The 26,253-nt window shown below is 33.2% G+C and overlaps 1 protein-coding gene across 1 annotated transcript in view; it reads right to left on the bottom strand.

Annotated features, from left to right (window-relative positions):
- Nucleotides 1-3,822: 3,822 nt before the first annotated feature.
- LOC124359472 (huntingtin-like) overlaps nt 3,823-26,253 on the bottom strand; it is a 98,386-nt gene continuing 75,955 nt past the window's right edge. The window contains exons 26-33 of the mRNA XM_046812235.1: nt 26,077-26,236; nt 23,544-23,682; nt 23,263-23,353; nt 22,513-22,675; nt 20,578-20,738; nt 9,865-9,952; nt 6,834-6,945; nt 3,823-4,930 (exon numbers count right to left, since the gene is read on the bottom strand). Coding sequence (XP_046668191.1) covers nt 6,847-6,945; nt 9,865-9,952; nt 20,578-20,738; nt 22,513-22,675; nt 23,263-23,353; nt 23,544-23,682; nt 26,077-26,236 — 901 coding nt within the window. The 3' untranslated portion in view covers nt 3,823-4,930; nt 6,834-6,846. The remainder of the gene's footprint in view (nt 4,931-6,833; nt 6,946-9,864; nt 9,953-20,577; nt 20,739-22,512; nt 22,676-23,262; nt 23,354-23,543; nt 23,683-26,076; nt 26,237-26,253) is intronic.

The raw sequence follows: 26,253 nt of genomic DNA, 5'->3' as shown, positions 1-26,253 counted from the left end.
TGAAAAATTTTTAAATAGGTCTTATGAGTAACAATGATTGTAACAGAAAAATCGTAAAATACATCTGTAATAAACTACACACAATTATATGGAATTTTAACATGTGATGTAGTAACACTTGTAATCTAATGAAATGATTTATAGACTTGAAATTTTGCATGCAACCTCAGCAAAACCTTATAAATAATGTACAAAGTAAAGGTGAGCATAACACAAGGGTTATTTTTTGCAGAAGATTTAAAATGTTTCATTGAATGCTTTTTTTGCTTAGTATAAGAAGTTGGAAATTTATATAAGAAAACTAATTCCGGTATAGTGATGATTTATGAATCATTACGACTATTGAACGTCCTTTACTGAAATACTTCCAAAGAAAAAATTATTAATATCTATTTTTACATAGCCTTGCCGGTTCAATAATTTATTTATATTGTATATTAATTTTGTTATTCATTGTATTTATATTAATTTTGTCCTTCATTGATCATTTAATTTTAAAACCAAATTTGATATATTGTTGATAATGACTAAGAATTATTTGGTAATTTAACACAAAACATGATTTACACAAATAAAAAGATTCAAATTAGCTATTTTAGTCTTTTCTGTTACTTGTTCAAATAAAAATTAAGCACTATAAAATATACTACATTCCAAGAAAAGGTTACTCATAAATACAATTTTTTAACTTTAATCATTTGAATTTATTAAATTTTTTAGAGGTATAGTATTTAATGTAAATTAATAATAATTCTGTCAATATTATGCCATTTTAAAAACTCTGTAACACGTACTTCAGTGCATCATTGTATTTTCATTAATAGCTATAAAACATTAATAGAATATTATTTTACACAATAGCACTGTAAGTATTTCTTAATAATTAAATGGATTGTAATTAGATATAAAAAAGATGAATGAAGTGAAATTTAAAACAAATTAGAAAGTAAATTAATAAAACACTCTTAAAAGTTGCATATCAACAAAAAACTTGATAGATACAATTTCTGTTCTGTTGTATCCAACAACAATAAATAAATTCAAAACTAGAATAATTAGATTATTAGATGTTTCACACAAATATTGCTTTAGGTTAAAACACTTGCCTATAATTTCAATGCTATTAAAATAAAAGAATTTTAACTTGCCTTATTAAAAAAAAAAAAACATATTTCTTTGATATTTAATCAATTGTTTTGTCTATCACTGTATCAATATATAGCTCCTTATATAGCTCCTCTCATAGGTATATTTTTATCATCTACTGAGCTGACATATCAATGATAATTCAGGAGTAATTTCCTCCAATTGTTTCATTTCCTACTCCATATTAGTTATTAGTCTAAATATTCTATACCACTTAAATATCCAAAAATTTCGAGACATTTATTTCATTTGGGATATTCGCAAATCTCTACTTTTAATTCAACAATAGTTCTATATCTCTGTGTTCATTAAAAATACATTACACTTTCACTTTTAATTGGAAATACAGTAGGTGTTAGTTACACAACAATTCATTATACAAATATAGTAATAGTATGTTACATTAACAAGTTTACACTCAGGTTATGAATAATTTAAGAGTTCCGGCTATAAAAATAAATTGATATAACTTTACTACAAGACTTTGTTATAATATACGATACATCATACACCTTAGCAAATTGGCTCGAAAATAGCTCAGAGTTTAAAAGTAAAAATGAATTGCGACAATACAGTATTTTATCCAATATCATTATTTTAATAAGTCACATTTCATCATTTTAATTTCTGCTATGACAACATTTACATTAAGCATTCCAACTGTGCTCCTAATAACATAGCTGAATTAAAATCCACAAGCAAGGATGCGGTTTTATAAATACTTTTATTAAGTATCTACTCATGTACTATGGCAAAAACTGTGTATTTTCATGAAAAATGTTTACCTAATTTAAGAGAAATCTGCTACTAAAGACATAGTGCTCAGGAAAAACTAAAGAAACAGCTATTTCCCCCGCCCTGATAATACCTATTTCAGGAAACCTACTTACATCAACACCTATTTTATTATCTTGTATGTATAGAAATCATTTAAAGTTTTTGGCTATTTGTCTAATCACTTCTTTGTTATTTTATCTACAGAGATTTGAGGTACATAAAATTTGACCTATGTTCCAATTTGTTACAAAGCACTGTTCTTCAGTTCTGAGAAAAACATCCATTAAGTACCTTACACAAAATTACATTTTTAACCCAAAAAAATTTATATTATCGAAATCCAATAGAAAGCTAACGAGATTCCTCAATTTTGATTCATATTAAACAATAACATGTTTGATCCATGTTTAATTTTCAAACGAATATGTAAGTAGTTTATATTAAATGTAATTAATAATGAATCGGTCAGTAATGTCAATGAGCTAATGACTAAGACCAGCCAATCAGAGGACATCTGCTGGAACACACTGATCGAGGTCCAGAATGAGGGTCCAAATATGACAGGAGAAATTATGACACGTAGACAAAACACTGCAGTCATAATTTCTGACATTAAAAGTGACATTGAATACTTATGTTATAACAGAATTTCTCAACAAGGAATACTCCTCCCTCAATATTGGGTGATGTCTACTCCACAATTTCATGTGTCTTCGTGCAGTGCAGTAAGTGGACAATCTCTCTCAATGGCCTCCAGCATGAGTAATAACAGACCAATAAACACTCACCAGAAGACATCATCATCTCTGAATCAGCCCTTGTGTTTGTCTGAAATCGGAAAAGCAACATGCTTGCCCAATGCCAATTTTTACATGACGGGAAAAGTACCAATCTGTCAAAGATTGTGCTTAAAAACCAAGTACGCATATTGTTTGTAAATGTAATATAGAGCTGTTTTAAGTATTAAATTCAAGGCCTTGGTAATACTAGATTTGTGATTGTGCTATTTTCGTTAGTTTAAAATACTCCAGTTATAATTCATAGTAACTTGTACTTTATATTAATTCTGTAACTTGGAGATATTTGCACCAAAGCTAGTTTGACATGAGTTTGTTTAAATAAAACTTGCACAGTGAGCCTATCTGAGATGTTTGAAATTCACTCAGCCTTCTTACTACACTTTTCCCACCATTAGACTCCATTACAAAGCAAATGCTCATTTCATTAAACTAATCTACTATTAATTGATAACTTGTATTAGAGCTTGATAACATTAAAAAAAAATACTTAGTGAACACTAATACAAGCCACCTCTCAACAATCACCTTGTATTTAACCCTTTAAGGAGTATGGACGTCATGTGATGTCATCCTTTGATAGGTTAAAATGAGTAATGGATGAAATCCCAAAAAAATACCAAGAGGAGTAAAAAATTAAAATCTCTTAAAAATGTTTATTTACATTTGAAAGCTTAATAAAAAAGGACGTGTTCTACAAGTCAATATTTCAGTACTTTTTCATAATAAAATGTCTTATTTCCTCACTACGGCAGACTCAATCAGTATTGTCTGCCATTTGGACAACAGTAACAAACTAGATGGTTGTTTAACAAATATGTCACTCTCACAAGATAAATATGGCCAAAAATGCAGTATACAAGGAATGGCTAATATAATGTAGCAGCATATTCTGACAGCAAAGCTATGCGCGCGCAACGCGACCTTGAGTCGGTGGCTACTGCAACCTGGTGGTAAAATCAGATTACAAGTGAATGCGAGCACAAACATGGAAGTTAAGTATGTTGCCGATAGATGGAACCACTTTACAGACATCTACCTAAACACAATCAGTAATAGCAATGCATTTACGGTAATACAAAAATACAGAGGCTAAACGTCATAAGACGTCCGTACTCCTTTGGGCCACTATAAGAATATACATCATATGACGTCCTTACTCATTATGTAGCGTTTACACGCACTCCTTAAAGTGTTGATGTATTTAACACTATTATAATTACTGTACTGTTGGAAAGTAATAGTTTTGAATCAATTTGCATTTGTTTTATATTTAATTACACAAACTCATATCAACAAGGTTTAGTAGTATGTAAAACAGTTCATTTTTATTTATTTTGCTAAAATAAATAAAAACATATTTCTTCCAATTTAAAACTAGTAAATATTTTGTATACTTTTTTCGAGGTTTCTCAAATAATATTGCTACAAAAATCTGTAAGTTAATATGATGTTTACACTTGGCTATGTTTAACTGCAATTTGATTTTAAAATTATATTGGTTTGTAAAAAAATAAATTGTTGTAATTTTAATATATAATTTTAAAACTTGCAATTACAGTTTAATCCTCATAAGATCAGAAACTAAGGTATATGTCTGTGTAAGCCGTCGCATAGCAACAGACAATAAAGTAAAATATAATTAATTTACTGTTAAATTTACAAAACATAGTCATAAACTGAAAACGAACATAATATGTCAGAAAGACTGGAAATATGATTCACTATATAAGATAGTAAAAGTCTACAATAAACTGTGTTTACATAACTATAAGATGTACATAAGAAGACAAAAAGATCTAATGATTAACAAAATTAACAAAGTATAAGAAGACTTGACTTGGAATGTTTATTAATACAATTGTACTGTTTTTGGACTTTGGTTAGCTATGACTAAGAAGGATGTACAATAAAACTTAACTGTAATGGTTAGACTTTGATTTTAAAAGCGTACTTAAAATAGAGTGCTTGTACATTGCATTAAGTCTATCAATATGACTGTAAATCCCTATTGTAAATATCACATTATTCAACAATAAAAACTCAGTTCTAAATTGATTATCAATAAAGAACAATTTACAAACATAACAAAACATCTACAACATATCATCCTTGAAAAATAAATACAAAACTTTCAGTATACGTAAGTATATGTATGGGGGCTAAATCTTTTGAGCCTCTTCGATGGAAGTTTCATTTTAGAGCCATTTCTGAAACAGAATTTATTTTTAATTATACACAATATTATAAAAATTACAAACAAGAACTACTTCAAACATTGTTATATTTGAAATTATTCGTTCAACAGTGATGATTTCCATGTCACCGGTTCTTGGGAAAACAGCATGAACCAAAAACATTTTGTTCATTGATCCAATTATTATGATTAATTAATACAAAGGTGATAATGTAATTGTATAGTAGTATTTTAACATATTGTTGCAAGCATGTCCACTTAGTTAACTCTAAAGTATTTGAATGTCATAAAAGAAGAACCTGTAAGACTCACATTCATTCATGAAGACCTATGTACATGAACATGTATATACTTATACATGCAAGATCAATACATTTTTATACTAAAATTGATAACATTTTCAATGCAAAAAGACATGCATAATGTTAAGTCAACAAATTTGGTAAAATTTCAAGACAATTAATCAGAAACTACCTACTTTTAATTGGCCCAAAATAGATACCTGAGGACAATTTAAGTTTTTCCTCATAGGGTAGAAGGAATTCTGGACTAATTGTAAATATTAGATTTGGTCTGAGATGCAAGATAAAATAAAATACAAATACTCCAATACAGAAATCAATGGTAAATCAATCTTGGTAACAAAACTCAGATAACTCTAGTAAAACTGTTTAAAAGAGTGGTAAAGTTCTCATGGCCAAAAGACTAGCCAAGAAGAAATTCGGCACTGATTATTATGGAGATTATTTAGAAATTAAAAATAAAAGACTCTACCTAAATATTAAGTAGTTGCAAGAGCGACCAATGCAAATACATTACAGAGCTGGAGGAGTACTGAATCTAATGGCAAGCACCCACTTTCCAGACTTCATTATCCATTACGAGGATAAACCACTAGTTTTAGGAGATCTGCAGAGCATGCCAGTCACTCACAATGGAGTTTGGTGCACCAGGTTTCAAAAGGATTGAGTGAGGGATAAATTGTTTCACTCCTTATAAATCACCTGGAGGAACAGTATCAATCTGCTTACAGCGGGTTAGACCTTTTCCTTCCTCAATTGTGAGGACTGCTATCAGGGTATCTGATGGAGGAATGTGAGCCCTCCAAACATTCCTTTGTCTTGGAGATTGTGCGAATCAGCCTAAATCCTTTAGACCAACCTGTTTGTCATCCTTAACTCTCTAGGACCTTTGGAGAAGATGATTGCAAGGTTAGTTTGAGAGTTGTCTTTTGAAGCATCCTCTTCATATAAATCAACATGCTTACACTTCAGGGAAATTATCTGACTCTGCTCTGTACCAATTGGTGTGCAGGATAGAGAAAGCCCTGGCAGCGTAAAAAAATGTTCTGGGAGCTTTTCTTGTCATTGAGAAGACTTTTGACAACACTGGCACTTGGGTGATGAGTGATACAGTCGTGGGACACAGCATTTATGGTCAAAGTGGAAAAGGGCCTTTTCTCATTAGATGGGATGGTAACTACTACCACTCTTCTAGGAAAAAACATCAAATAGAGGCCACTATAGCTCATTAACTGTCTTTCAGAGCAAATTTGCACTGCCACTAGAGCTCAGATCTTCCTAAATCATTTGGTAAATTGTGATCCTCTTCACTCGCACATTAAGACTTTAGCCAGCCTTTTTCACACAAATAAACAACTAAAAGCAATATTATTTTGTGTTAAAACAATGGCACTGATATGCAGAAACAATGAAAAATCATGTTCAATTGGATGAAGAGTCATTTAATAGTTACAAGAGTATCTGCTAGTAGCATCATATTGTGGGAAAATGCCAGTGACTTTGCCCACTTAGACATGGAGCAGGTTGGGCATAGCACTCTGCTTTTAACAGTTTCCAGAGTAGAGGCTTAACAAAAGCACTACTAAAGATGCTGGTTAGATCAAAATGACTTACAGAAGTTTAATATCTACAAACTGGCAATGACATCAGCAAACGGACTACGGGGTGTAGACGCTGCTTCTTTGAATGTCTTTACAAATGTTTCTTTTTGCTGAACATCAGTTAACTGCAACATATCAATAACAGGATGATTAAAATACTAGAAACTGAGGTATTTGAATACAGGAAAAGTGCATTATTTTTTATGTACAATATTATATTAAATCTCTTCTGTATATCATAAGATTATTATTTTTAACCCATAAATTAAATATAAATGTAACTATCAGATATTAAACATTCTTACTTATTTTATTTTATACCATCTATAATCTTATCTGAAGTTATACGTTATTATCTGCTTTGTATCCTTGGTGGAAGTAGATGGGTTTTAATGGAAAAGACATTTCTTAGATACTTCCACAATAAATTTATTTAAAATAGCGCTTTCGCCGGTTAAGGCATCATAAGTTTTAACTGATGATGCCTTAACCGGCGAAAGCGCTATTTTTAATAAATTTATTGTGGAAGTATCTAAGAAATGTCTTTTCCATTATACGTTATTAGTTTATAGATTTTGCACACATTTTGGAAGTTTGTTTTTGCATATAATTCTGGTCTACGATGCTGAAATAAAGATCTATCAATAGCATAGTTTTGTATTTCTTCCCTTCTGTATTCCATATCTTGTGTACATTATTGTCACTTAAAAAAGATACAAAACCAATAAAAACGAAGAAAATTAATTAAGGAAAGGATACAAGAATACATGGTTTCCTTCCACAAAATCTCATGAACATGTGTATAAAGAATTATCTGCTAGAACATCTATATAGTACAATAATACAAGAAAACATAAACTAGTTATAGCCAGTTATTGAAAAAACTTAGGATCAAACCTTGTTTTCCAATTAATCAGGCAAATCCAGAGCTAGTATGTGATAAATACTCATTTCCAAAGGTCCATCTGAATTGGCAAAGACAGATATTTGTTGCCAAAGCAGATGTGTACAAACATTCCATTTTTAAGTATGAATATTTTTATAAATGACTTTTGTCAAATATATTAAGAAAGAGCATGAAATATAGTACCTTGTTATATTATTATTATAGTTATTTAGTAATTTTTGCTTACTGTATGAGCCCTAAAATAGTTTGTTCTCTACATGAAGCTAATATACAATGAAAACAACTGAGAGTTACGGATAACCTAGTTTCCAATATTATATTTAGTTCTTTATTTTGTTTTTTTATTAAGTTAGCATAAATAATAATGCTGTTATTTATTTAGATAAATGAATAATGCTGTTTTCTTACATTAGAGATCATAGCTCTAACGCTGTTTGCAAGTTTTACGGAAAAGTAAACTGTGAATCTTTTAATAAAAACCTATACAACTGTAATTCTTTAATTAGTACTTTGAGTGCCATGAAAAATTCTGTACATGAAAAAAATATCACTTCTGTGACACTAAAACTTCATCACAAACTAAGAGTAGTTTCACAATGACAATTCATCCCGTCTGTCACCTTTGTTTATATCTCTGTCTTTCAATGTTTTGATGTAACACGGTGTATGTGTAACATATTCTTCTTTTAACATTCTGTGATGTTTGGAAAATGTGTATCCATTTCAGACAAAAAATAAAAAGAACTAATTAACTACTACTAGCATATACTATCATAAGCAGCTGGGCAGAGCGCAGTCCAGCACAGTGAGTTTGAGGTCTGCAGTGCAATAATTTCATACAATGAAACTCTGATCTGAATATCGGTTTTCACTTTGTTTAGGAATTTGCAGCTGTACATAAGTGATGAATTAATATATACAAGGCGTGTTTTGTAAGTAAGGTCTGTTTTGTTCTAGATACTAGTAGTTCATGTGCATACCGCAACGAGCGTGTGCAAGCCTTGGGAAAAACTGTGCTCAGTTTCAGCTCTGTAGCTAATTTGTACAGTTCTGTTCTGTGCTTTCAAAATGTTTAAAACTATCAACTCACCCACCCTGTGTGAGGTTCTTTCAGTGATACAGTTTTTGTCAGCAAGGAACCTGCCTGCTGCAAAAATTCAACAGACTTGTGAAGTGTATGGTGATACTGTTGAGTGAAAGCAAGTGCGTAAGTGGGTACTTCAATTCAAAGATGGCCGTGACAACGTCCATCACGAGGACCGCTGCAGTCACTCTTCTTTGGTTACAGACGATTTGGTAGCTTCAGTTGAAGCAGGGATTCATGAGAACAGGCACTTCACAATAACAGGTCTCTCAAACGAATTTCCTGACATGTTGAGATCAGTGCTTCATAAAATTATTTCTGAACATCTAGTTTAGGAAACTGTGCTCCCGTTGGGTCCTGAAACTTCTAACAGAGGACCACAAAACCAAAGATTTGAGTGTACGATGGAGTTCTTGACTTGATATCAGGAAGAAGGTGACGGCTTCTTGAGTCAGATCATAACTATCAATGCGGAAGCGTACTGCCAAACCTGACAAAGCTACGCAAAACGATTCAAAACAAAAGACGCAGCATGCTGACAAAGGGAATTGACCTTCTCCATGACAATGCAAACCTCACACTGCACGTCAGACCCGCAATTATTGAACAGTTTTGCCTGAGAAGTTTTTGACCATCCTCCTTACAGTCATGATCTTGCGCCGAACGATTACCATATGTTCCTCCATCTCAAACAACATCTCAGTGGCAACCATTACAATGATGACGACGACGTAAAAACGGCAGTGACCTCTTGGTTACAGGAGCAGGTGGAAGTTTTTATGAAGAGGGTATTTTTAAATTGATTGAGAGGTATGATAAGTGTTTGAACAAACTTGGCAACTATGTCGAAAAATAGAGTGAAGTATGTACTTTCTGAAAATAAATTTACTATTTTGAAACAACCTTTCGTTGTGTACTTATGTTCAAACGGACCTTACTAAAAAAACACGCCTCGTAATATGCAATATTAAATCATATGATATTTTTATTTTTCATGACTATATGACAATGAATTCGATAGGTGACATTTATAAATTTACAAATGTTAATTACCTGTCTGTAAAAGTCTGATGCTGCTATACACAACAACTTGCGGTCCTCATAAGTGCACTTGCCCATCCGAGACTGGACGTGTGGGAAACTGATTTGGAGTCAAGGTTTCAACTACTAATATTGTGTTATACTGAAGTATTCTAATTATTTAGTAGATGTCAGCTTTTATAACTGGTATTGCAAACATGAGAGGAATAGATACAAAATATTGGTTAAGACTGTTTGCTTATGTCCAGACTTAAAAAACATACAAAATTTAAAATACAATGCCTATGGTATAAATTAGTAAAAAGGCAGCCAAGAACATTTTTTGAATTATTAATAATATGGTCACCTTCATAGCGACATCAAAACTCGAAGGGATAAAATTTACATCAATTCTAAACTGTAGAATACATGTATGTGCTATTTCAACATCAAGTACACATGTATATAAACTGTGTTTCTAGTTTCATGCACACTACAAGGATCATGGAAACAGTAAGAAATGCAGCTTAATTAATTTATGAAAATAGTGTGAAATAAATCTGCACTTAAAATACTGTTTTAGTAAAAATTGTCAGACTTGGTTTTTGTAAAATATTGGGTTTTAAGTGCAATTACCCATTTTACTATTAAAATAAATTGGAATTTTTCTTATTACAAAGAAACTGTACATATCATACTATCAACAATTCAATAAAATAATGTTATAAATAATTTACATAGTTATTTCTATTAGTTGGAAGTTTGGTACAGCTGAACTAATGTTAACAACACCATATTCTTTGTTTAAGTTTGATGATATATGATTTGGAAAGAGAAGAAGCTTACAGACATTTTACATTGCTATTTGTAACAACAAAAGAAAATTTGTTTTAAAGTGTTTTATTATTAACTTTGACTTTAGAGTGCCCATAATTATATATAATTAGTTTACTTTTGCATGCTTATACTTATGCTTCAGTATTGGACATTTGCAGAAGAGGATATATTTCAGTCCTCTAAATGTTTTCTTTTATTGTACGAATACAAAATCACTTTATTTCCAAATACATTAAATATTGAAATGGTGTTAAGTAATTTAAATAAAATAAGATTGTTCATCGTCTTCTTTCATGGAACTCAGCCACTGAGTAGAATGAATTGCTGATTAACTAATCAGTAAGAGCATTCTCTAACCTTCCTCCAGAGAGACACATTTCCTCTGATAGTGCGTTAACCCTAGAACTGGCAGTCATTCATCCTGTAGTGTCGGCCTGTTATGGAGCTTCGCACAAGGTTTTTTAAAAAAAATTATTAAAAATATAAAATAAAAGCAATATAAATAAAAGTATATATTTTTGTGTTCAGGATTAAACGTAGAATTACACTATATTGTAAAATTAACCATACAACATTTTTTAATAAACACTTTTTTAATCAAATATAAAATTTAAGAAAAATATTTTTTAAATTTGGGGGGACCATACCTAGCAAATGAAGTTATAGTGAGATATATTTAAAAGTGAGATAGCTATTCTGTGTCAAATTTTATCTAGTTTCAGAAAAACATAAACATTTTACACATTTATTAAAGCATCATAAAGCTATAGAACAAAAAGCAGTGATGCGCATAAATTCTGAAAATCAGGTGTACACATAAGACTTTGGTAAAACAAGTTTTGCTAATACATTAATTTATCTGTGAATATATGTTGTATTGCATATTTTCTTACTTAGAATAAAATAGAATGTACAGTACTAATGAAATAATTTCCATAAATTATTTTTTGAAAAGTAAAAAAAGTTACATTTTGCCATTATTCAAAACTTTTGCGACAAATTTTCATTCAGCAAAATATAAAATAGTTTCTAAAGTTTGTACTATATCAAAGTTTTTAAATTTATGATTTATAAGTAACAGGAAATATTATGTAGTTTTAGAAAACTATAAATATAACTAAATATATGGAAAAATTATAGAATAACCCAAACAGTTTTTATATATAACCAAAGAAATTACAGGAAATATATATTTTATTGTGAAAAATATCTATTTACCAAAACTAAATAGTTACTTCAGAGCTAAAAGAGTGCTATAAATAACGTTTAGTAAGTGAAAACAATAACAAACTATGTGAAATGAATTTTAGCCAAGTCATTTTGCCATAGCCTACACAGAGCCGATAATTTGTCAAACATATTTCAGTAAATAGAAATTGATTTATTCTAAAATATATATGTTTACACTACTACGACATCCAACAACACACTACACATTAAATACGACACTAAAACATGCATAAAACTATTAAAACTTCCAAATATCCACAGCTCGGCACGAAAGTGATACTGAACGGCAGTGGCAACATGGCGGTCACAACAAACCACGTCGCGTTTTCTTTTACTTTTAAAATAACAAGCTTGCTAAGTCATAACAATAATACAAAGAGGAATAAAACTTATCTGTCTCCTAGCATTTTTCTTCCCGAATTCAATGAATTAAATCGATACGTTACCGGAGTATATTGTAAAAAGTATACGAGGGAATGTTTGACCGACAAAATTTTGTCGGTTAACACTACAGAAGCGGCAATGACAGACAAAATTTTGTCGATTAACAGTTGGAGGGTTAAACAGCTTTATGCCAATATAAGATGGTTTCTTCCCATATTGGAAAAGGTAGTGAGCTGAGAGATAGTATCTTGTGCTATATCAGGTGTTGTAGTCATGAAGATCTCTACCTCGTGTCATAGATTGTCCAACAGCATACATTAGAACCTCTTTTGTGTAGAGGTTTACTACAGTCATGATCTTCAGATTTATAAATGCTTCTCTACAATTTTCCCTGAAGCCTAGCCCTGTTAAGGCTCTTATAGCCTTCTTTTGCAACACCAATACTCTCTGAAGCTTACTTGTTGAGGTTCCTCCCCATAACACTAGGACATATCTAAGGTGTGTTTCAAACAAAGAGCGATAAGTTACTTTAGCAGTAGTTGTATTACTTATTGATTTTATTCACTTTATAACATTAAGTGAAGAGTTAAGTTTAGGAAGGAGATTTTCAATATACTGTGATTAGGAGAGGCTCTCATGAACAATGACTCCCAGAAACTTTACTTGGGATTTTCTGCCCATGTCCGGAATTGCTGTAACTTCTCACATCTTCCGAAAGCTAGTTGATTTGTCATACCCTGGGTTAACTACAAGGTCATTTGAGTGGCAATATTGATAAGCCATGTTGAATGGTGTAACATTTAATATCAAGATTATCTGTCTTTTTTCCCACTCAAGAGAAAGGTGGTGTCATTAGCATGCATCAAAGTTATGCAGAAAGTTTCAAGGTATTCAGGTAAGTCATTTGTAAACAGTATAAATAATACTGATCCTAATAGACAATAGACAATAGACAAACTTCTTTATTAGCATATTCATCAAGAACAGTAATAGAGTCAGAAATTAGATAAACTTGTTTTGGAAAAATAATTTTTTAGTCCGATGATGCATCACATTTGAGAGCGATTGTTGAGTTCCAGTTGAGGCCTCCAGTCTTGGTTCAAGAATTCGTCAATGGTGTAGAAAGGCTGTCCAACAAGCAAGTCATGGAGTGCTTTTTTAAAAGGATTACCCTGAAGCTCTCTTAATGGTTGTGGTAGATGGTTCCATAGCTTTCGCCCAATGTAGGTTGGTTTCTCCTCGAAAAGTGCTGTGCGGTGTATGGGTAGAGTGTAGCTTGTTGCATAACGTGTGTTGTAGTGATGAAGGTCCTTTCCAGTTTTGAGATTCTTCTGGTGTGCATACATGATAACTTCTTGGATGTATAGCGCAGTAACAGTCATTATTTGGCGTGTCTGGAAGGCATGTCTGCAGCTCTGCCTTGGTTCTAAGTCAGCCAAAACTCGGATGGCTTTTTTCTGTAGGGTAAGAACTCTATTAAGGTTTCCAACTGAGGAGCCACCCCAAACCGCAAGTCCATACCTCATGTGATTTTCTACTAATGAGTAGTAAGCTGTTTTGGTTGATTCCAAGTTGCTGATCCATTTAATGCATCGAACAACATATATTCCAGATGTTAATTTTTTGCAGACATTGTTCACTTGCTCAGTCCAGGTTAGGTTTCTGTCCAGAATGACTCCAAGAAATTTTACATGATTTTCAACTGTTACATTGGCGATGCTGGGAGTAGTGTCTCTTTTCTTACTGAAATTAATTTGTATTGTTTTTTGTGGGTTTATAGCCAGGTCATTTGTTTTACAATAATTCAGAGCCTTGTTTAGAGAGGCTGTAGCAGCTGCACAAACACCTTCTGCAGTGAGATTCCTTATCAGGAGTGTTGTGTCGTCTGCGTACATTACGCATGATGTATTATTATCTTGGGTGTGTGTTGGGAAATCATTTACAAATAGAATAAAGAGGACTGGGCCCAGTACAGACCCTTGTGGAACTCCTCGGAGAATAGGAAGTGGTTTTGACTGGTGTGTTTTTGTAATTCCAAGTGTGGTTGTCTATACCTCAACTACTTGGGTTCGTCCTGACAGGTAGCTTGCAAACCATTTGTTTGCTGTGTCTGTGATTCCCAGTAATGTTAGTTTCCTTAAGATGAGGTCATGTCCCAAACAGTCGAATGCCTTACTATAATCGAGAAGAAGTGCGGAGATATATTGTCCCTTGTCTATTTGGTCAATAATGTCTTCAATTAGGCTGATTATGGCAGAAATGGTAGATTTTCCTTTTGAGAATCCATGTTGGCAGTCGTTGATTAAATTTAGCTTCTTGAGGTGTGTCATAAGTCTGATGAGGACAACTTTTTCAATAATCTTTGAAAATGTAGAAATCAGGGAGATAGGACGATAATTTTGCACATCATTTGTAGATCCTTTTTTGTGCTTCGGGTATACTTTCGACAACTTTAATGCAGAGGGAAACTGGCCTAGGCTGAATGATTTGTTTATTATACTTACATTACATTGTTTATTATACTCCACCAGGAAAGAGGTGGAGTCAGTTCTTTTCTGCAGTATTTGACAAGCTTAGATGAGTATTCATCCATTCCACTTGACTGTTTTGATTTAAGGGGGTTTATAATATCCCTGACCTCGTCATTGTTTGTTGGTGTAAGAATTAAGGACTCTTGGCAGATTATTTCTGTTTGAAGGTCAGGTGCATTTATGTCATGGTTCCCTATGACCTGTCTATTCTTTTTCAGCGTCAGCTCGGCTACATTAGTAAAATAAGTATTAAAATGTTCAGCTATTTCCTGAGGGCTATCAGTCTCTCTGTTATTAATTTTAATATGCATTTGTGGATATTTTAGTTGGGTTTTTCCTCTTTTTTCATTGTTTATAAGGCTCCATAGGGCTTTACTCTTGTTATCAGCTGATTTGATGTAATTTGCATTTGCGTTTTGGTTTAATTGTCTGAGTTTCTTGTCATAATTTTTCTTCCTTTCTACCATGATCTCTTTGTCTTGCACATTTCCTGTTGTTTCATATTTATGTAGAGCATTTAGAAAGTCAAATTTAAAATTTTCTGCCTCATTGTCATAGGGGAAAGTTCTCTTTTTTCTTTTCTTAATACATTTCTTTTTGGGACAGGCAATGTCAAGAAACGCTTGTAGGATCCCTTGAAAGATATTGTATGCTGCATCTGAGTTACTAGCGAGATGAATTTGGTCCCAATTTTTATTGTAAAGGATAGATGTAAGCGTATCAAGGTTCCATTTACTGAAACATCTTTTGTAAGCATACTCTGACGAAGTTTTCAATTCATAGCTGTGAATCCTGCAAATTTGTGCAGTGTGGTCAGAGAGTCCGGACTGAATTATGGCCGTGTCGATGTTGCCTTCTGGTAAATTTGTGCATATACAGTCAATTGAGGTCACAGTATTATGGGTGATGCGGGTGGCTGGTAAAGGCAGTCTTTTGATTTGGTGAGAAGTACGTTCATCTTCTAAAGTGGTACACTAAAAACATTTTTCTTCAAGGTTTGTTTTGGTTGTTTAAAGTCCTCCTCCATCTGGTATTGTGTTATGGGATGAGCCTTTATCAGAGAATGATGATTTAGTTTTGTTCTTCTGGTTTGACTGATCCACCGTATTCTTCAGTCTGTCTATATTGATGTCACTAATCAGTACGAGCTGTTTGTTGTGTGATTGTATATGCTCGAGGATGTTTGCTAGAGTGTTTACACTTGCCCTTACATTTTCACTTGGTGATCTGTATATTCCGAGAATATGTACAATGTTTTTTCCAGACTCAATAGATACCATTCCTGTTTCACAGCTGAACTGAAGACAGAGGTGGGATATGTCAACTGATTTACAGCTGGGGGCTAACACATCCTTTGCGTATATGGCTACTCCATCTAACTTATGATTTTCTCTGCTATAGTGTGTTATTAAAGAGTACTCTTCAACTGGTGTTAGTTCTAATTCTTCTCTTTTTAAACCGTGTTCTGTAAGGACCACAATAGCTGGATTTATGTCACGAAGAAGGTGATGAAGTCTATCTAATTTTTTTCTTAGCCCACAAATATTTTGGTGCAGTATTGTTAAATAGTTTTTGGGGTTGTATTTTATAGTTGTCCAGTTTTGAATTTTGTTTTTTTCTCTGAGGGTTGGGCTAAAAAAGGTTCCCTTTTTTGGCAGTTCATCTGATGTCCTGGTGTGCTCAAGGATCCTGGGTTAGTGATAGAAGAGAAGGAGATATGCAATTTGGTAGCTTCTTCTATATTTTTTGTGAAAAATTCTTCAAGTGATTCCTTTTCTCCTAGTAGTTTGGCAGTCACTGGTGGGCCAATTTGAACGTTGAAAGTATTTCTTATTTGGTTGGAGTGAGAGTCAACTTTACATGCATTTCGATACTTTGCTGCTTGGAGGGAGACACTAAAAACATTTTTCTTCAAGGTTTGTTTTGGTTGTTTAAAGTCCTCCTCCATCTGGTATTGTGTTATGGGATGAGCCTTTATCAGAGAATGATGATTCAGTTTTGTTCTTCTGGTTTGACTGATTCCAGGGGTCAAGGTGTTATTATGAGTTATCTCAGTATTTGTTAAATGCTGATGGTTCAGTTTTTCCTGGCTGGTTTGGCTGGCTCCAGGGGTCAGTTTGTTATCTCTGTGGCCGTCAAAAGAGGTTTGATCAGTTTTTTGCTTCTGGTTTGACTGATTCCAGGGGTTGGGTTGTTAATCTGTCATCTCTGTGGTTGTCAGTGAGGGTTTGATCAGTTTTTTGCTTCTGGTTTGACTGATTCCAGGGGTCGGGTTGTCAATATCTGTAATCTCTGTGGTTGTCAAAAGAGGTTTGATCAGTTTTTTTCTTCTAGTTTGACTGATTCCAGGGGTCGGGTTGTTGCTATTAGTCATCTCAGTATTTGTCAAATGGTGATGGTTCAGTTTTTCTCGACTGGTTTGGCTGACTCTAGGAGTCAGGTTAATAATATCTGTTATCTCTGTGGTAGTAAAAAAAGGTTTGATCTGTGATGTCAGTGTTCTGATCATATCTTCCATGTGCTCTTGTTTTTTATTTATATTTAGGATTTCATATAGCAGAGATGAAAAGTTAGCTGTGGATGAATTTGCATTTTCGCTGTTTGGGGTTTGGGTAGAAATACTAATTGATTCAGGCATATTGATAAGGTCACTTTGATTTTCAATTTTTAAATTTAGGTTTTTGATAATTTTTTCTTGATTATCTATCTTTTTTGAGAAGTCATCAATTATAGGTCCTAGTTTAGTGTCGTGCTCTTCAAAGACATTTTGACTATTTAGTCGTAGTTGTTTTTCCCTGTCAAGTTGAGCCTGCATTTCTATCAGTTGATGTTGTAAGTTTTCAAGTCTTTCAGTGTATTTATCTTCCCTATTTCTCATGTCTTCAATTTTTTCTTCACAGCTGGCAAGTTCTGCTTTCATTCTAAGATTTTGTTCTTTTAAAGAATTATTCTCGTTGAGAAGAACAGAGCCTATTTTTGCAGCCATTTCTAGTTTTTCTTCTTCACTAGTTTCGTTCTCAAAAAAATTGTTTTCCGTAAGGCTGTTTTCAAGTTCTTTTACAGAATTGTTCAGGAAGTCAGGATCATTTTTGGTAGTTATATTTGGTACATTTTGAATAGGGGACCTTGTATTTGAGTCTGTCTCTTGTGAGAGGTCTTTGCACTTTATACATTTCCAAACTGTAGTCTGTTGATGGTCCCATTTTTTAAGATTTTTTTCCAACACACCCTGGCATCCTGCATGATACCACATACCACATGGACCTGTACATTTTATTCCTGAGCATTTGACCCCAATGGTGCAGACTCCACATGGGTACTTGGCAGGCATTTCAATGTGTGTCAGAGTATTAGGGAACAAACTGTAAATGTTGTTTGTATAAAAAGTTTTTTGGGTTTCTCAGTCTGTTGTTTAAAAAATGTAATTTTCTGAGGAGGGTCAAGAGTATAATTATTGTAGTTGATTACAAGGTGTAATCAAATTCCTAGTCAGGTACGAATATCTAGGCTGAGTAGGCGATGGAAGCCAGGCAGCAGTATACAGTGAGGTCAGTTATGTGTGTGATTGCAGTGACAGCAGCAGCCGGTCATCACTCCTAGACTGAGTTGACACACTCACAGCTGTTATTCCAGATGGTGATGAGTTGGAGTGTCTAGATCTGATCCCTGTGGTACTCCTCGTTTTACAGATAGAGATCTTGATCTGAATTTCAGTAGCCCCATTTCTTATTTGTTTTATCTCTACAATTTGCCTTCGGTTTCCAAGATAGCTCTTGATTCATAACTTTGTCTGTTATTAAGTTATAGCACTCACAGTGGTCCAAAAGCCTTTCTAGTACTACTTTCTCTAAAACTTTAGAGGTTTGTATGATTTAAACCAGTCTGTAATTATACTCTTCTGTTTTACTGCCGTTTTTGTATATTGGGATCACTTCTGCCAGTTTTATTGCTCATGCAAATTGGCCTTGACTGATGGATTGTTTATGAAATGGCTGAACCCTCTTTTCTTAACTCTCTCAGTCTAAGATCGTAGTTCTTTTTTATAAGTGGCTAGTTCAATTTTGTCTTGCACTTTGTTGGATTGTTTATATTTCATCAGAATTTTGAAGTAGTTTTTTTGAGTTGGCACCAATTTAGGAAAAAGTGAATTTTCTTGGTTTACATCTTCTAATTCGTTAACTTGACCTAATTTCTCCTCTTTACCATGTATCTTCACGGTGTCTTCAAATTCAAGAACTGTACTAGATGAGAATTTTACTAAATTGTGAGTTAGTTCTATAATGGAGTGTTCTGTTTGGTGTGTAGTGGACAAGGTCAAAGTATTATTTGTTTTTTGCTACATGTTTTGCAGGGTCCAAAGCTAAAGTTTAATAGTAAGTGCCGTTTTGTCAAGTTTGATATTCATATCTGACACTCAGAAGTAGAGCTGTGTGATTGATCTCAGCTACTTGGGCATCTTGTACAGGAGAGGATATCCGTGTAATTGAATCCCTACAGGTTTTATTTGTTAGTTCACTGCTTTGAATTTTCTCTTTCAACCCAGAATTGTTTTTTTTTCAAATTCAGCTATTTGTTTTGCATAATTATCTATGATTTCATCTAATTTGAAATCATGAAAAGTACTCTGGATTTCTACGTGGATTTCTCGTTATCATATTGACTTGGATATCTGCATTATTTTGTAATAATTTTCTGTATCTTTAATTTTAAATTCTCGTTCTCAGCTGCTAATGCAGATTCCAATTTTGGCAGTTATCTGTAGCTCATCCTCTCGACTATTGTAATTCTCTGGTTAGTCATTTTCAATGATACTCATTTCCAGGTCCTGAATGATATCAGAGATATTCATTTTTACCAGGTCAACTATTCCATGGCTTGAAGAGTTTGGAGTTTGAATCACCCTGCACTCAATGCATTGCCAATTTATATTTCATAGGTGGCCTTTGTTCATGTCTTTTTTTCTAAAATATTTCGACATATAGCTGTGGTGCCGTCAGTTGAGGTCTGCAGCTGGACAATGCTGACACAGGGACTGGGTCAGTGGTCAAGCAGCTGGGTGTCAGGAAAGCAATGATGTAGCTACTTGATATCAAGTAGATCATGACTTGACAGTTAGGTCACTTGTTATAAGCTATTTTACTAGTACATGTCAAATTGATACTAATGAAAATATCTGTAAAGTTTAGGTTCTTTTTCTATTTTTGTTACTATTGCAATAAGTGAGGATGTATATGTTATTGTACTGTAGTAAGTTATTTATTGCAGCCAGCTGTGTGAGGGAGGTCAGTGGTGGCAGATGGAATAAATCAGCAGTTGTTGTTATTATTAGACCTTCATTGATGCCATATATGTTCACTTATGTATTACTTATAACTTTTTCTGTATAATACTTGAAAAGCAATCAAATTAAATGTAAATAAGTTTTATGAGGAAAAGAATCTCTTTATAAGTTAGTGAAGTCATGATAATCTGAATTGTTTGCCTCAGATCAAGAATGATGTCAGTTTCTTGAGTATTTTAGAATGAGTGTTATATTCTTGTTATATTGATGTTATTAATCTTAGTGTTACAGTAAAAATGAACTTACAGTAACCAGATAAGCTTCCACACAAGTGAGTAATTATATGTTAGGGAATTACACACTTAAATTCACTTATACTGGGAGCTACTTCACATAGACTATAGTCTGTCAGCCATTTTTAATTGCTTTCGTTATGTGTGTGTGTAACACTAAACAATGGCTTTGTATGTCCTGGAAGGATACACAGCTCTAAGCCAGGGGTTGGTGGAGGCACTGATGAAGAAACAGGAGAGGCACCAGGTGGCCATGGCAACAGGCAATGTTTGGGTGAAGATGTGTAGAGACATGACCAACCAGGCTTGTAACAGAGGCAGTTGGTCCTCTCTGCAGGCTTGAGACAACACCTGTCAACAGAAATATCAATTCTATACACAACTAACTCACATTACTAGCAACATTTATATTTTGTTACTATTAACTCTGTAAAATTTGAATCAAATTCAAATTACTAAAAGAGCTGAATTCAATTTTTGGTTTATAGCAGTATAAAACTATATTCTTTAACACTTTGTCATTGATTTAAGAATTAATTTCTGTTTAACCACTCAAAGCTATATCCAAATCAATTGCTTACATTAAAACCAATCTAATGTATCCAAACTAATTCTGTATATCCAAAACACTCTGGAGTATCTCATATATTCAAAACTGGATCAATCCATTCATTTGAAAATTACAGGCCAATTTCCTTGCTCTCTATATTTTCAAAATTATTAGCAAAAGCAGTTAGGAGAAGAATATTAATATTTTTTCAATTTTATCAACATATTTTGGACTCCCAGTTTGGATTCCGTGAAACTCCAAATCACTGGTGTGAATTCACTATCTGCTGTTTTCATAGTGTATGTGTTTCTGTGTATTATCATTTTCATTATAATATTATACATAATAAAACTATTCTAAATTAAACCCTCCACCACAACCTACCCTCCTACATTCTTACTCTTCTCGAACAATTGCAAATATAGAATTATATAGCTTTAGGACTATTTCATAATTATATAATGCTTTCTTTATGTTTAAAAAATTTAACTTTGTTTAACTAGATAGCATCAGTACTTAAGGGATCAAAATTATTCCTTGGATAAAAAATGTTTTTGTTTATTATATTTTGCACTAAAAAGATAATAGTCTAGTGTCAATTCTTTTATTTGTGTCTATCTGTCTTTATGTAGTTTGTAATTGAATATTGAACTCATTTACAATATATGTTACACCATTCTAATGGTGCATGAGAATTCCAATGAATGTTGGAACCCAATTCAGAACTAAAAATAATAACTACATTACTTACTGAGTTCAAAACAGTCTTCATATAAAAATATTTCTATCAAATTTTAATAAACTAGAGAATTTGTAATATTAACAAAAAAGGTATATATCAATAAACAATTGCTCTAATAGCATTAGATATAATTTGCCTATAACGAATATCAAGTAAAGAGAATATTCACCATCTCATTAAAAAATAATATTTTGGAAACATATGTACCTACAATAAAACTAAAGATAAACTCATTATACACTTAAAAACCAAAACAATGTACCTGACAAGTAATGTAAAAAAAAACACACTATCCAGTATTTAGATCCTCATTATGTAAACCAATTTCGTCACCACAACTATCACTTTCCTGTTGCAAAATATCTGTAATGTCAATGGATTAATACAAATCATTTGTGTTGTTATTTACAGAAATAAACAATGTCCAGTTGTAATGTTGAGAAGCAATCATGAAAAACACGTCAGCTGGCTAGGCACTGAAGCGTTTTTTTTTTCTTTGAGACAAATTTATAGCAAAAAACATAATTTTAAATATTCAGTTAAATTACATTTTATATAAAGAATGAACTAAAGATGAATTTGTGCATGTTTTATAGAAACACATCTTGCGGTTGCTTAGTAATGCAACAAAACATTTAAAGCAAATTATGACTATGTAAGTTAAGAATCATAATACATGATTCATATCAGTTCCTGAGTAAAGATATATCCTGTTTAATGATATAAATTACAAAAGAATTGATTATTTGTCAAAAAGTTTTCATAAAAAAACTGCCCAAGGATATAAAAGTTGACGGGTTAAAAAAAATTATTATCAAACTTCTCAGTTGAACCTGAAAAATGACGGCAGAGAGAGGTCGGTGGTGGGGTTGGTGGGGAGACAGGAACTCTCCAATGGCCTTGGTGAGAACCTCCGATGCTGGGAAGAAATCTGCCAGCAAGTAAGGCAGCACAGCACACACACATTCTACTTCCAGCGGACTCCCTTTCTTGACCCTGCACACACTCACTTGCTAACTTTACATGTTAAATTAAGGCTAAATTTAGAAAGAATCTTGAAAGCATTTCAATTTTATTAAAGTATAAACATATTCTAATTTTAGATATTTCCACTGATATTATACCATTATAAAGCCTCTGAAGTTTTTGAATTTTCTATTTAGCACAAGGTATGGATTCAGGTTAAGAATTCTTCTATTGATTCACCATTGTAAAACTATCCGACAAAGAATCCATAAGTTATCCCATGGGATTCCCATTTGATCCAATCAACATTGTAGAGCCCAACAAATTATTTCCATTTCTGTTAGAATTATTTCTGAACTTTTTCTAAAATCATCAAACTGCTTTCAAATTCACCAGAGACATTACTTATATAATTAAATTATTTATAATTCAAACCAATTCAGTAGCTAACCTCCTCAAATTCACCATAAAAACACAGATTTTTATAGCCACTGTTCGTTACAAAAATCTTGAGAAACTTTTTTTTGGTCACAGGAACAGTGTAAAATTCTAATTACGAGTATTTTCATCATGCCTTTCTCACACTTTATCTCCGAAGTAGGAATAATTAACATTACCTATCAAATAGTGCAGATGTTTTCTCTATCGTAGCTACCATCTGCTCCGGATCAACAATACCCTCTTCTCCTCTCATCTTGCTATATTCTCCTAAACAAATAACACATTTTTTTTTTAAATTTCTCTTTTCAATTTATCATTTTAAACGTATTTTAAACATTCTCAGTTGTTTAAACTGACTGATATTTTATGGTCAGAAGTACATTTTTTCATGTTTCACGAGTAAAATATAAATATAAAAATATAATCTGATATTAAAACCAAAATAAAAATGACTAACCAGAATACATGCAGGTGAGCAGCAGCTTGAGTGCCACCACTGATACCGCAGGATCTGACTGACCTAGCCTGTCCATGGCCAGTCTTGTCACAGGCTCCCACACACCAGACACTCCTGCCATCACCAGTCTACACAGCCCCTGTAACCCATACAAACTGGGCTTAGTACTACCCTAACACTTCATCATCTCCCACTGGAATAATTTATGTATGGAATTGGGTTATTTTAAATTGCGGAAAGTATGTCTAAAACAGTGTGGATGAGCATAGTATACATGTAAATGATGTACAAGATTTGGCTAGAAAGTTAGTGACAATCTACATACAGCGGTAGCTGTAGTCCAACCTCCCTCCTTCATCACCATATATAAGAATTTCCATCTTCCCAGCTCACTTAGTTCACTATTTATAAACACTAGATTAGTGATTTAACATTCCATTCAAAAAGTAGCAAAAATGTACAAAGCACAATATAACAGAGTGAAATTTTCATTTGAAAATTCACAACAGAAACCTTTTCCATACTGGAATCATTGTTTATTATGTCACAGGAAAGACAGTCCTGAGAGTATCAATAATGGTTCATGAGAGCATCACAGGATAGAGAGTTAGAGCCCTCGAGACTAAAAATTTCAAAGATACCTCTCTGTCAGAGGGGGAGGAAACTCTGAGGGACAGCTATTATCCAATATCTCTTCTACCATCGTTTTCTAAAATTGTAAAACGAGTAGTTTATAATCAAATTTTACATTTTTTAGGAATTAATAATAAATTAAATCCTTTACAATTCGGCTTCAGGCCAAATAAATCAACACTAATCCAATTTATTGAAACAGTGCAAAGAATAAGGTTGCTGCATGTTCTTTTTTTATCTTAGCAAGGCACTGTTAATTTTAATATACTAGAAAAAAACTTTTTGGCATAGGAATTTGGAAGAGTTGTTTAGATTGTATATATTGGCAAGCTTGTGCTTAGCACTTCAGTCAGTGTCCAGCCGTGACAACGGGAACATCTCTGCGATGTCCGTTTTATTATATTCAAATTTGTTATGTGTGCTGCAATAGAAAATCCTGAACTTGTAAAGTGCGGTCTACGATTCATTTTTTGTTGGCAAAAAATTTAAAACCAATAGAAATTTATCAGGAATTGTGTGAAGTGTACAGGAACAATATAATAACTGACACATCATTCAGTAAGTGGTGTATTAAGTTTAAAAATTGCAGAACAAACGTTTATGATCAAGAGAGAGTGGACGTCCAAGCATTGTGACTAGACGATATGGTGGAAAGTTGATGAAAGGATTCGTGAAAACTCCTGTTTCACAATAACTGAGCTTTTTCTGTTCCCTACAAATCCCACGGACTTTATTGTTTGCAATAATTGTTTCACATGAGCTAGGCTACCACAAATTTTGTGCAACATGGGTGCTGAAAATGCTTATAGTTCACTCTAAACCATAAAAACAACCAAATCTAAAAGAAACAACGAATGAAGGCAGTTTTAACGTTTTTGGAGGCCTACTACAATCATGGTGATGCACTACTGGATCAAACCATAACAGGAGACGAAACCTGAGCGAAACATGTGAATTCTGAGACTAAATAACAGTCCTTGGAGTTTGAGCACACAAGTTCCCCTAAAAAGTCAAGGAAATGTCTGCAAACTATGTCGGCAAGGAAGATCATGGCAACAGTATTCTGGGACAGGCAAGATGTTCTTCTTATTGATTTTCTTGAGCGTGGTGTAACAATAAACTCTGAGCGATACTCCCAAACATTGTAAAACCTTAGGAGAGCTGTCCAAAACAAGTGCCAAGGAAAATTGGCAACCAAAATTTTGCTTTTGCTTGACAATGGCCAACCTCACAAGGCAAATGGTATGCAAGAACTCTTGAACTTGTTCAACTTGGAAGTTTTTCCTCATCCCCCCTACCGTCCTGATCTTGTTCCAAGTTATTTTCACATGTTCCCAAAAATGAAGACGTGGCTAGCAACACAGCGTTTTGACAACAAATGAGGAGCTCCATGTACGCATCACTGAGTGGTTGAGATCACAGGCAGCAGAACTCTATGACGCAGGATATTCAAATCTTGTCCACCACTAAGATAAGTGCCTGAATTTGTATGGTGATTATGTAGAAAAGTAGTATTTTAGTCCCTCTTTCACATGTATATAATAACATGTTTTTCTTGTCCTTGGTTAAAAAAAAATCAAAACGTTTCTGGATTACTGAATAACCCTTGTAGTACTGTATAGTTTCATAAAGTGTACTGAAGTTAGATAGATGAGAAAACAAAAAGAGCATGACTGAGAGGACATAGATCACTTCTAATAGAACTCTATTGAATCCTTTATAAAATATTGAATTGAAGAAAAGAATTACTGAATGCTGCTTTTCAAGTATTATGTTATGTAGAGTTTCTTCATACATTTCTTTATATCACAACCTATAATTTTATTATCATTACAATATTTATCTTTTAGATAATGAATGAAAATAAATTTAAACAAAATTACGGTGGAAGAGCATTTACCTGCATGAGTGCTTGGTATAGTACTATCTGTCGACTGCTGGAGGTGGAAATGACTAGTTGTAACAGTTGTGACTGTACTTCTGGTGATAGCTCTTGAGGGGAGTGCTCCATTATATACAAAACCAGACTGTACAGAACCAGCTGACTCTCCTCACTTTGCCTGAGCACACAAATAAA

The sequence above is a fragment of the Homalodisca vitripennis genome, chromosome 4 (genome assembly GCF_021130785.1).
Source record: "Homalodisca vitripennis isolate AUS2020 chromosome 4, UT_GWSS_2.1, whole genome shotgun sequence".
Classification (NCBI taxonomy): Eukaryota; Metazoa; Arthropoda; class Insecta; order Hemiptera; family Cicadellidae; genus Homalodisca; species Homalodisca vitripennis.
Note: the sequence above shows the minus strand (reverse complement) of the source record. Positions and strands in the feature narration are given on the sequence as shown.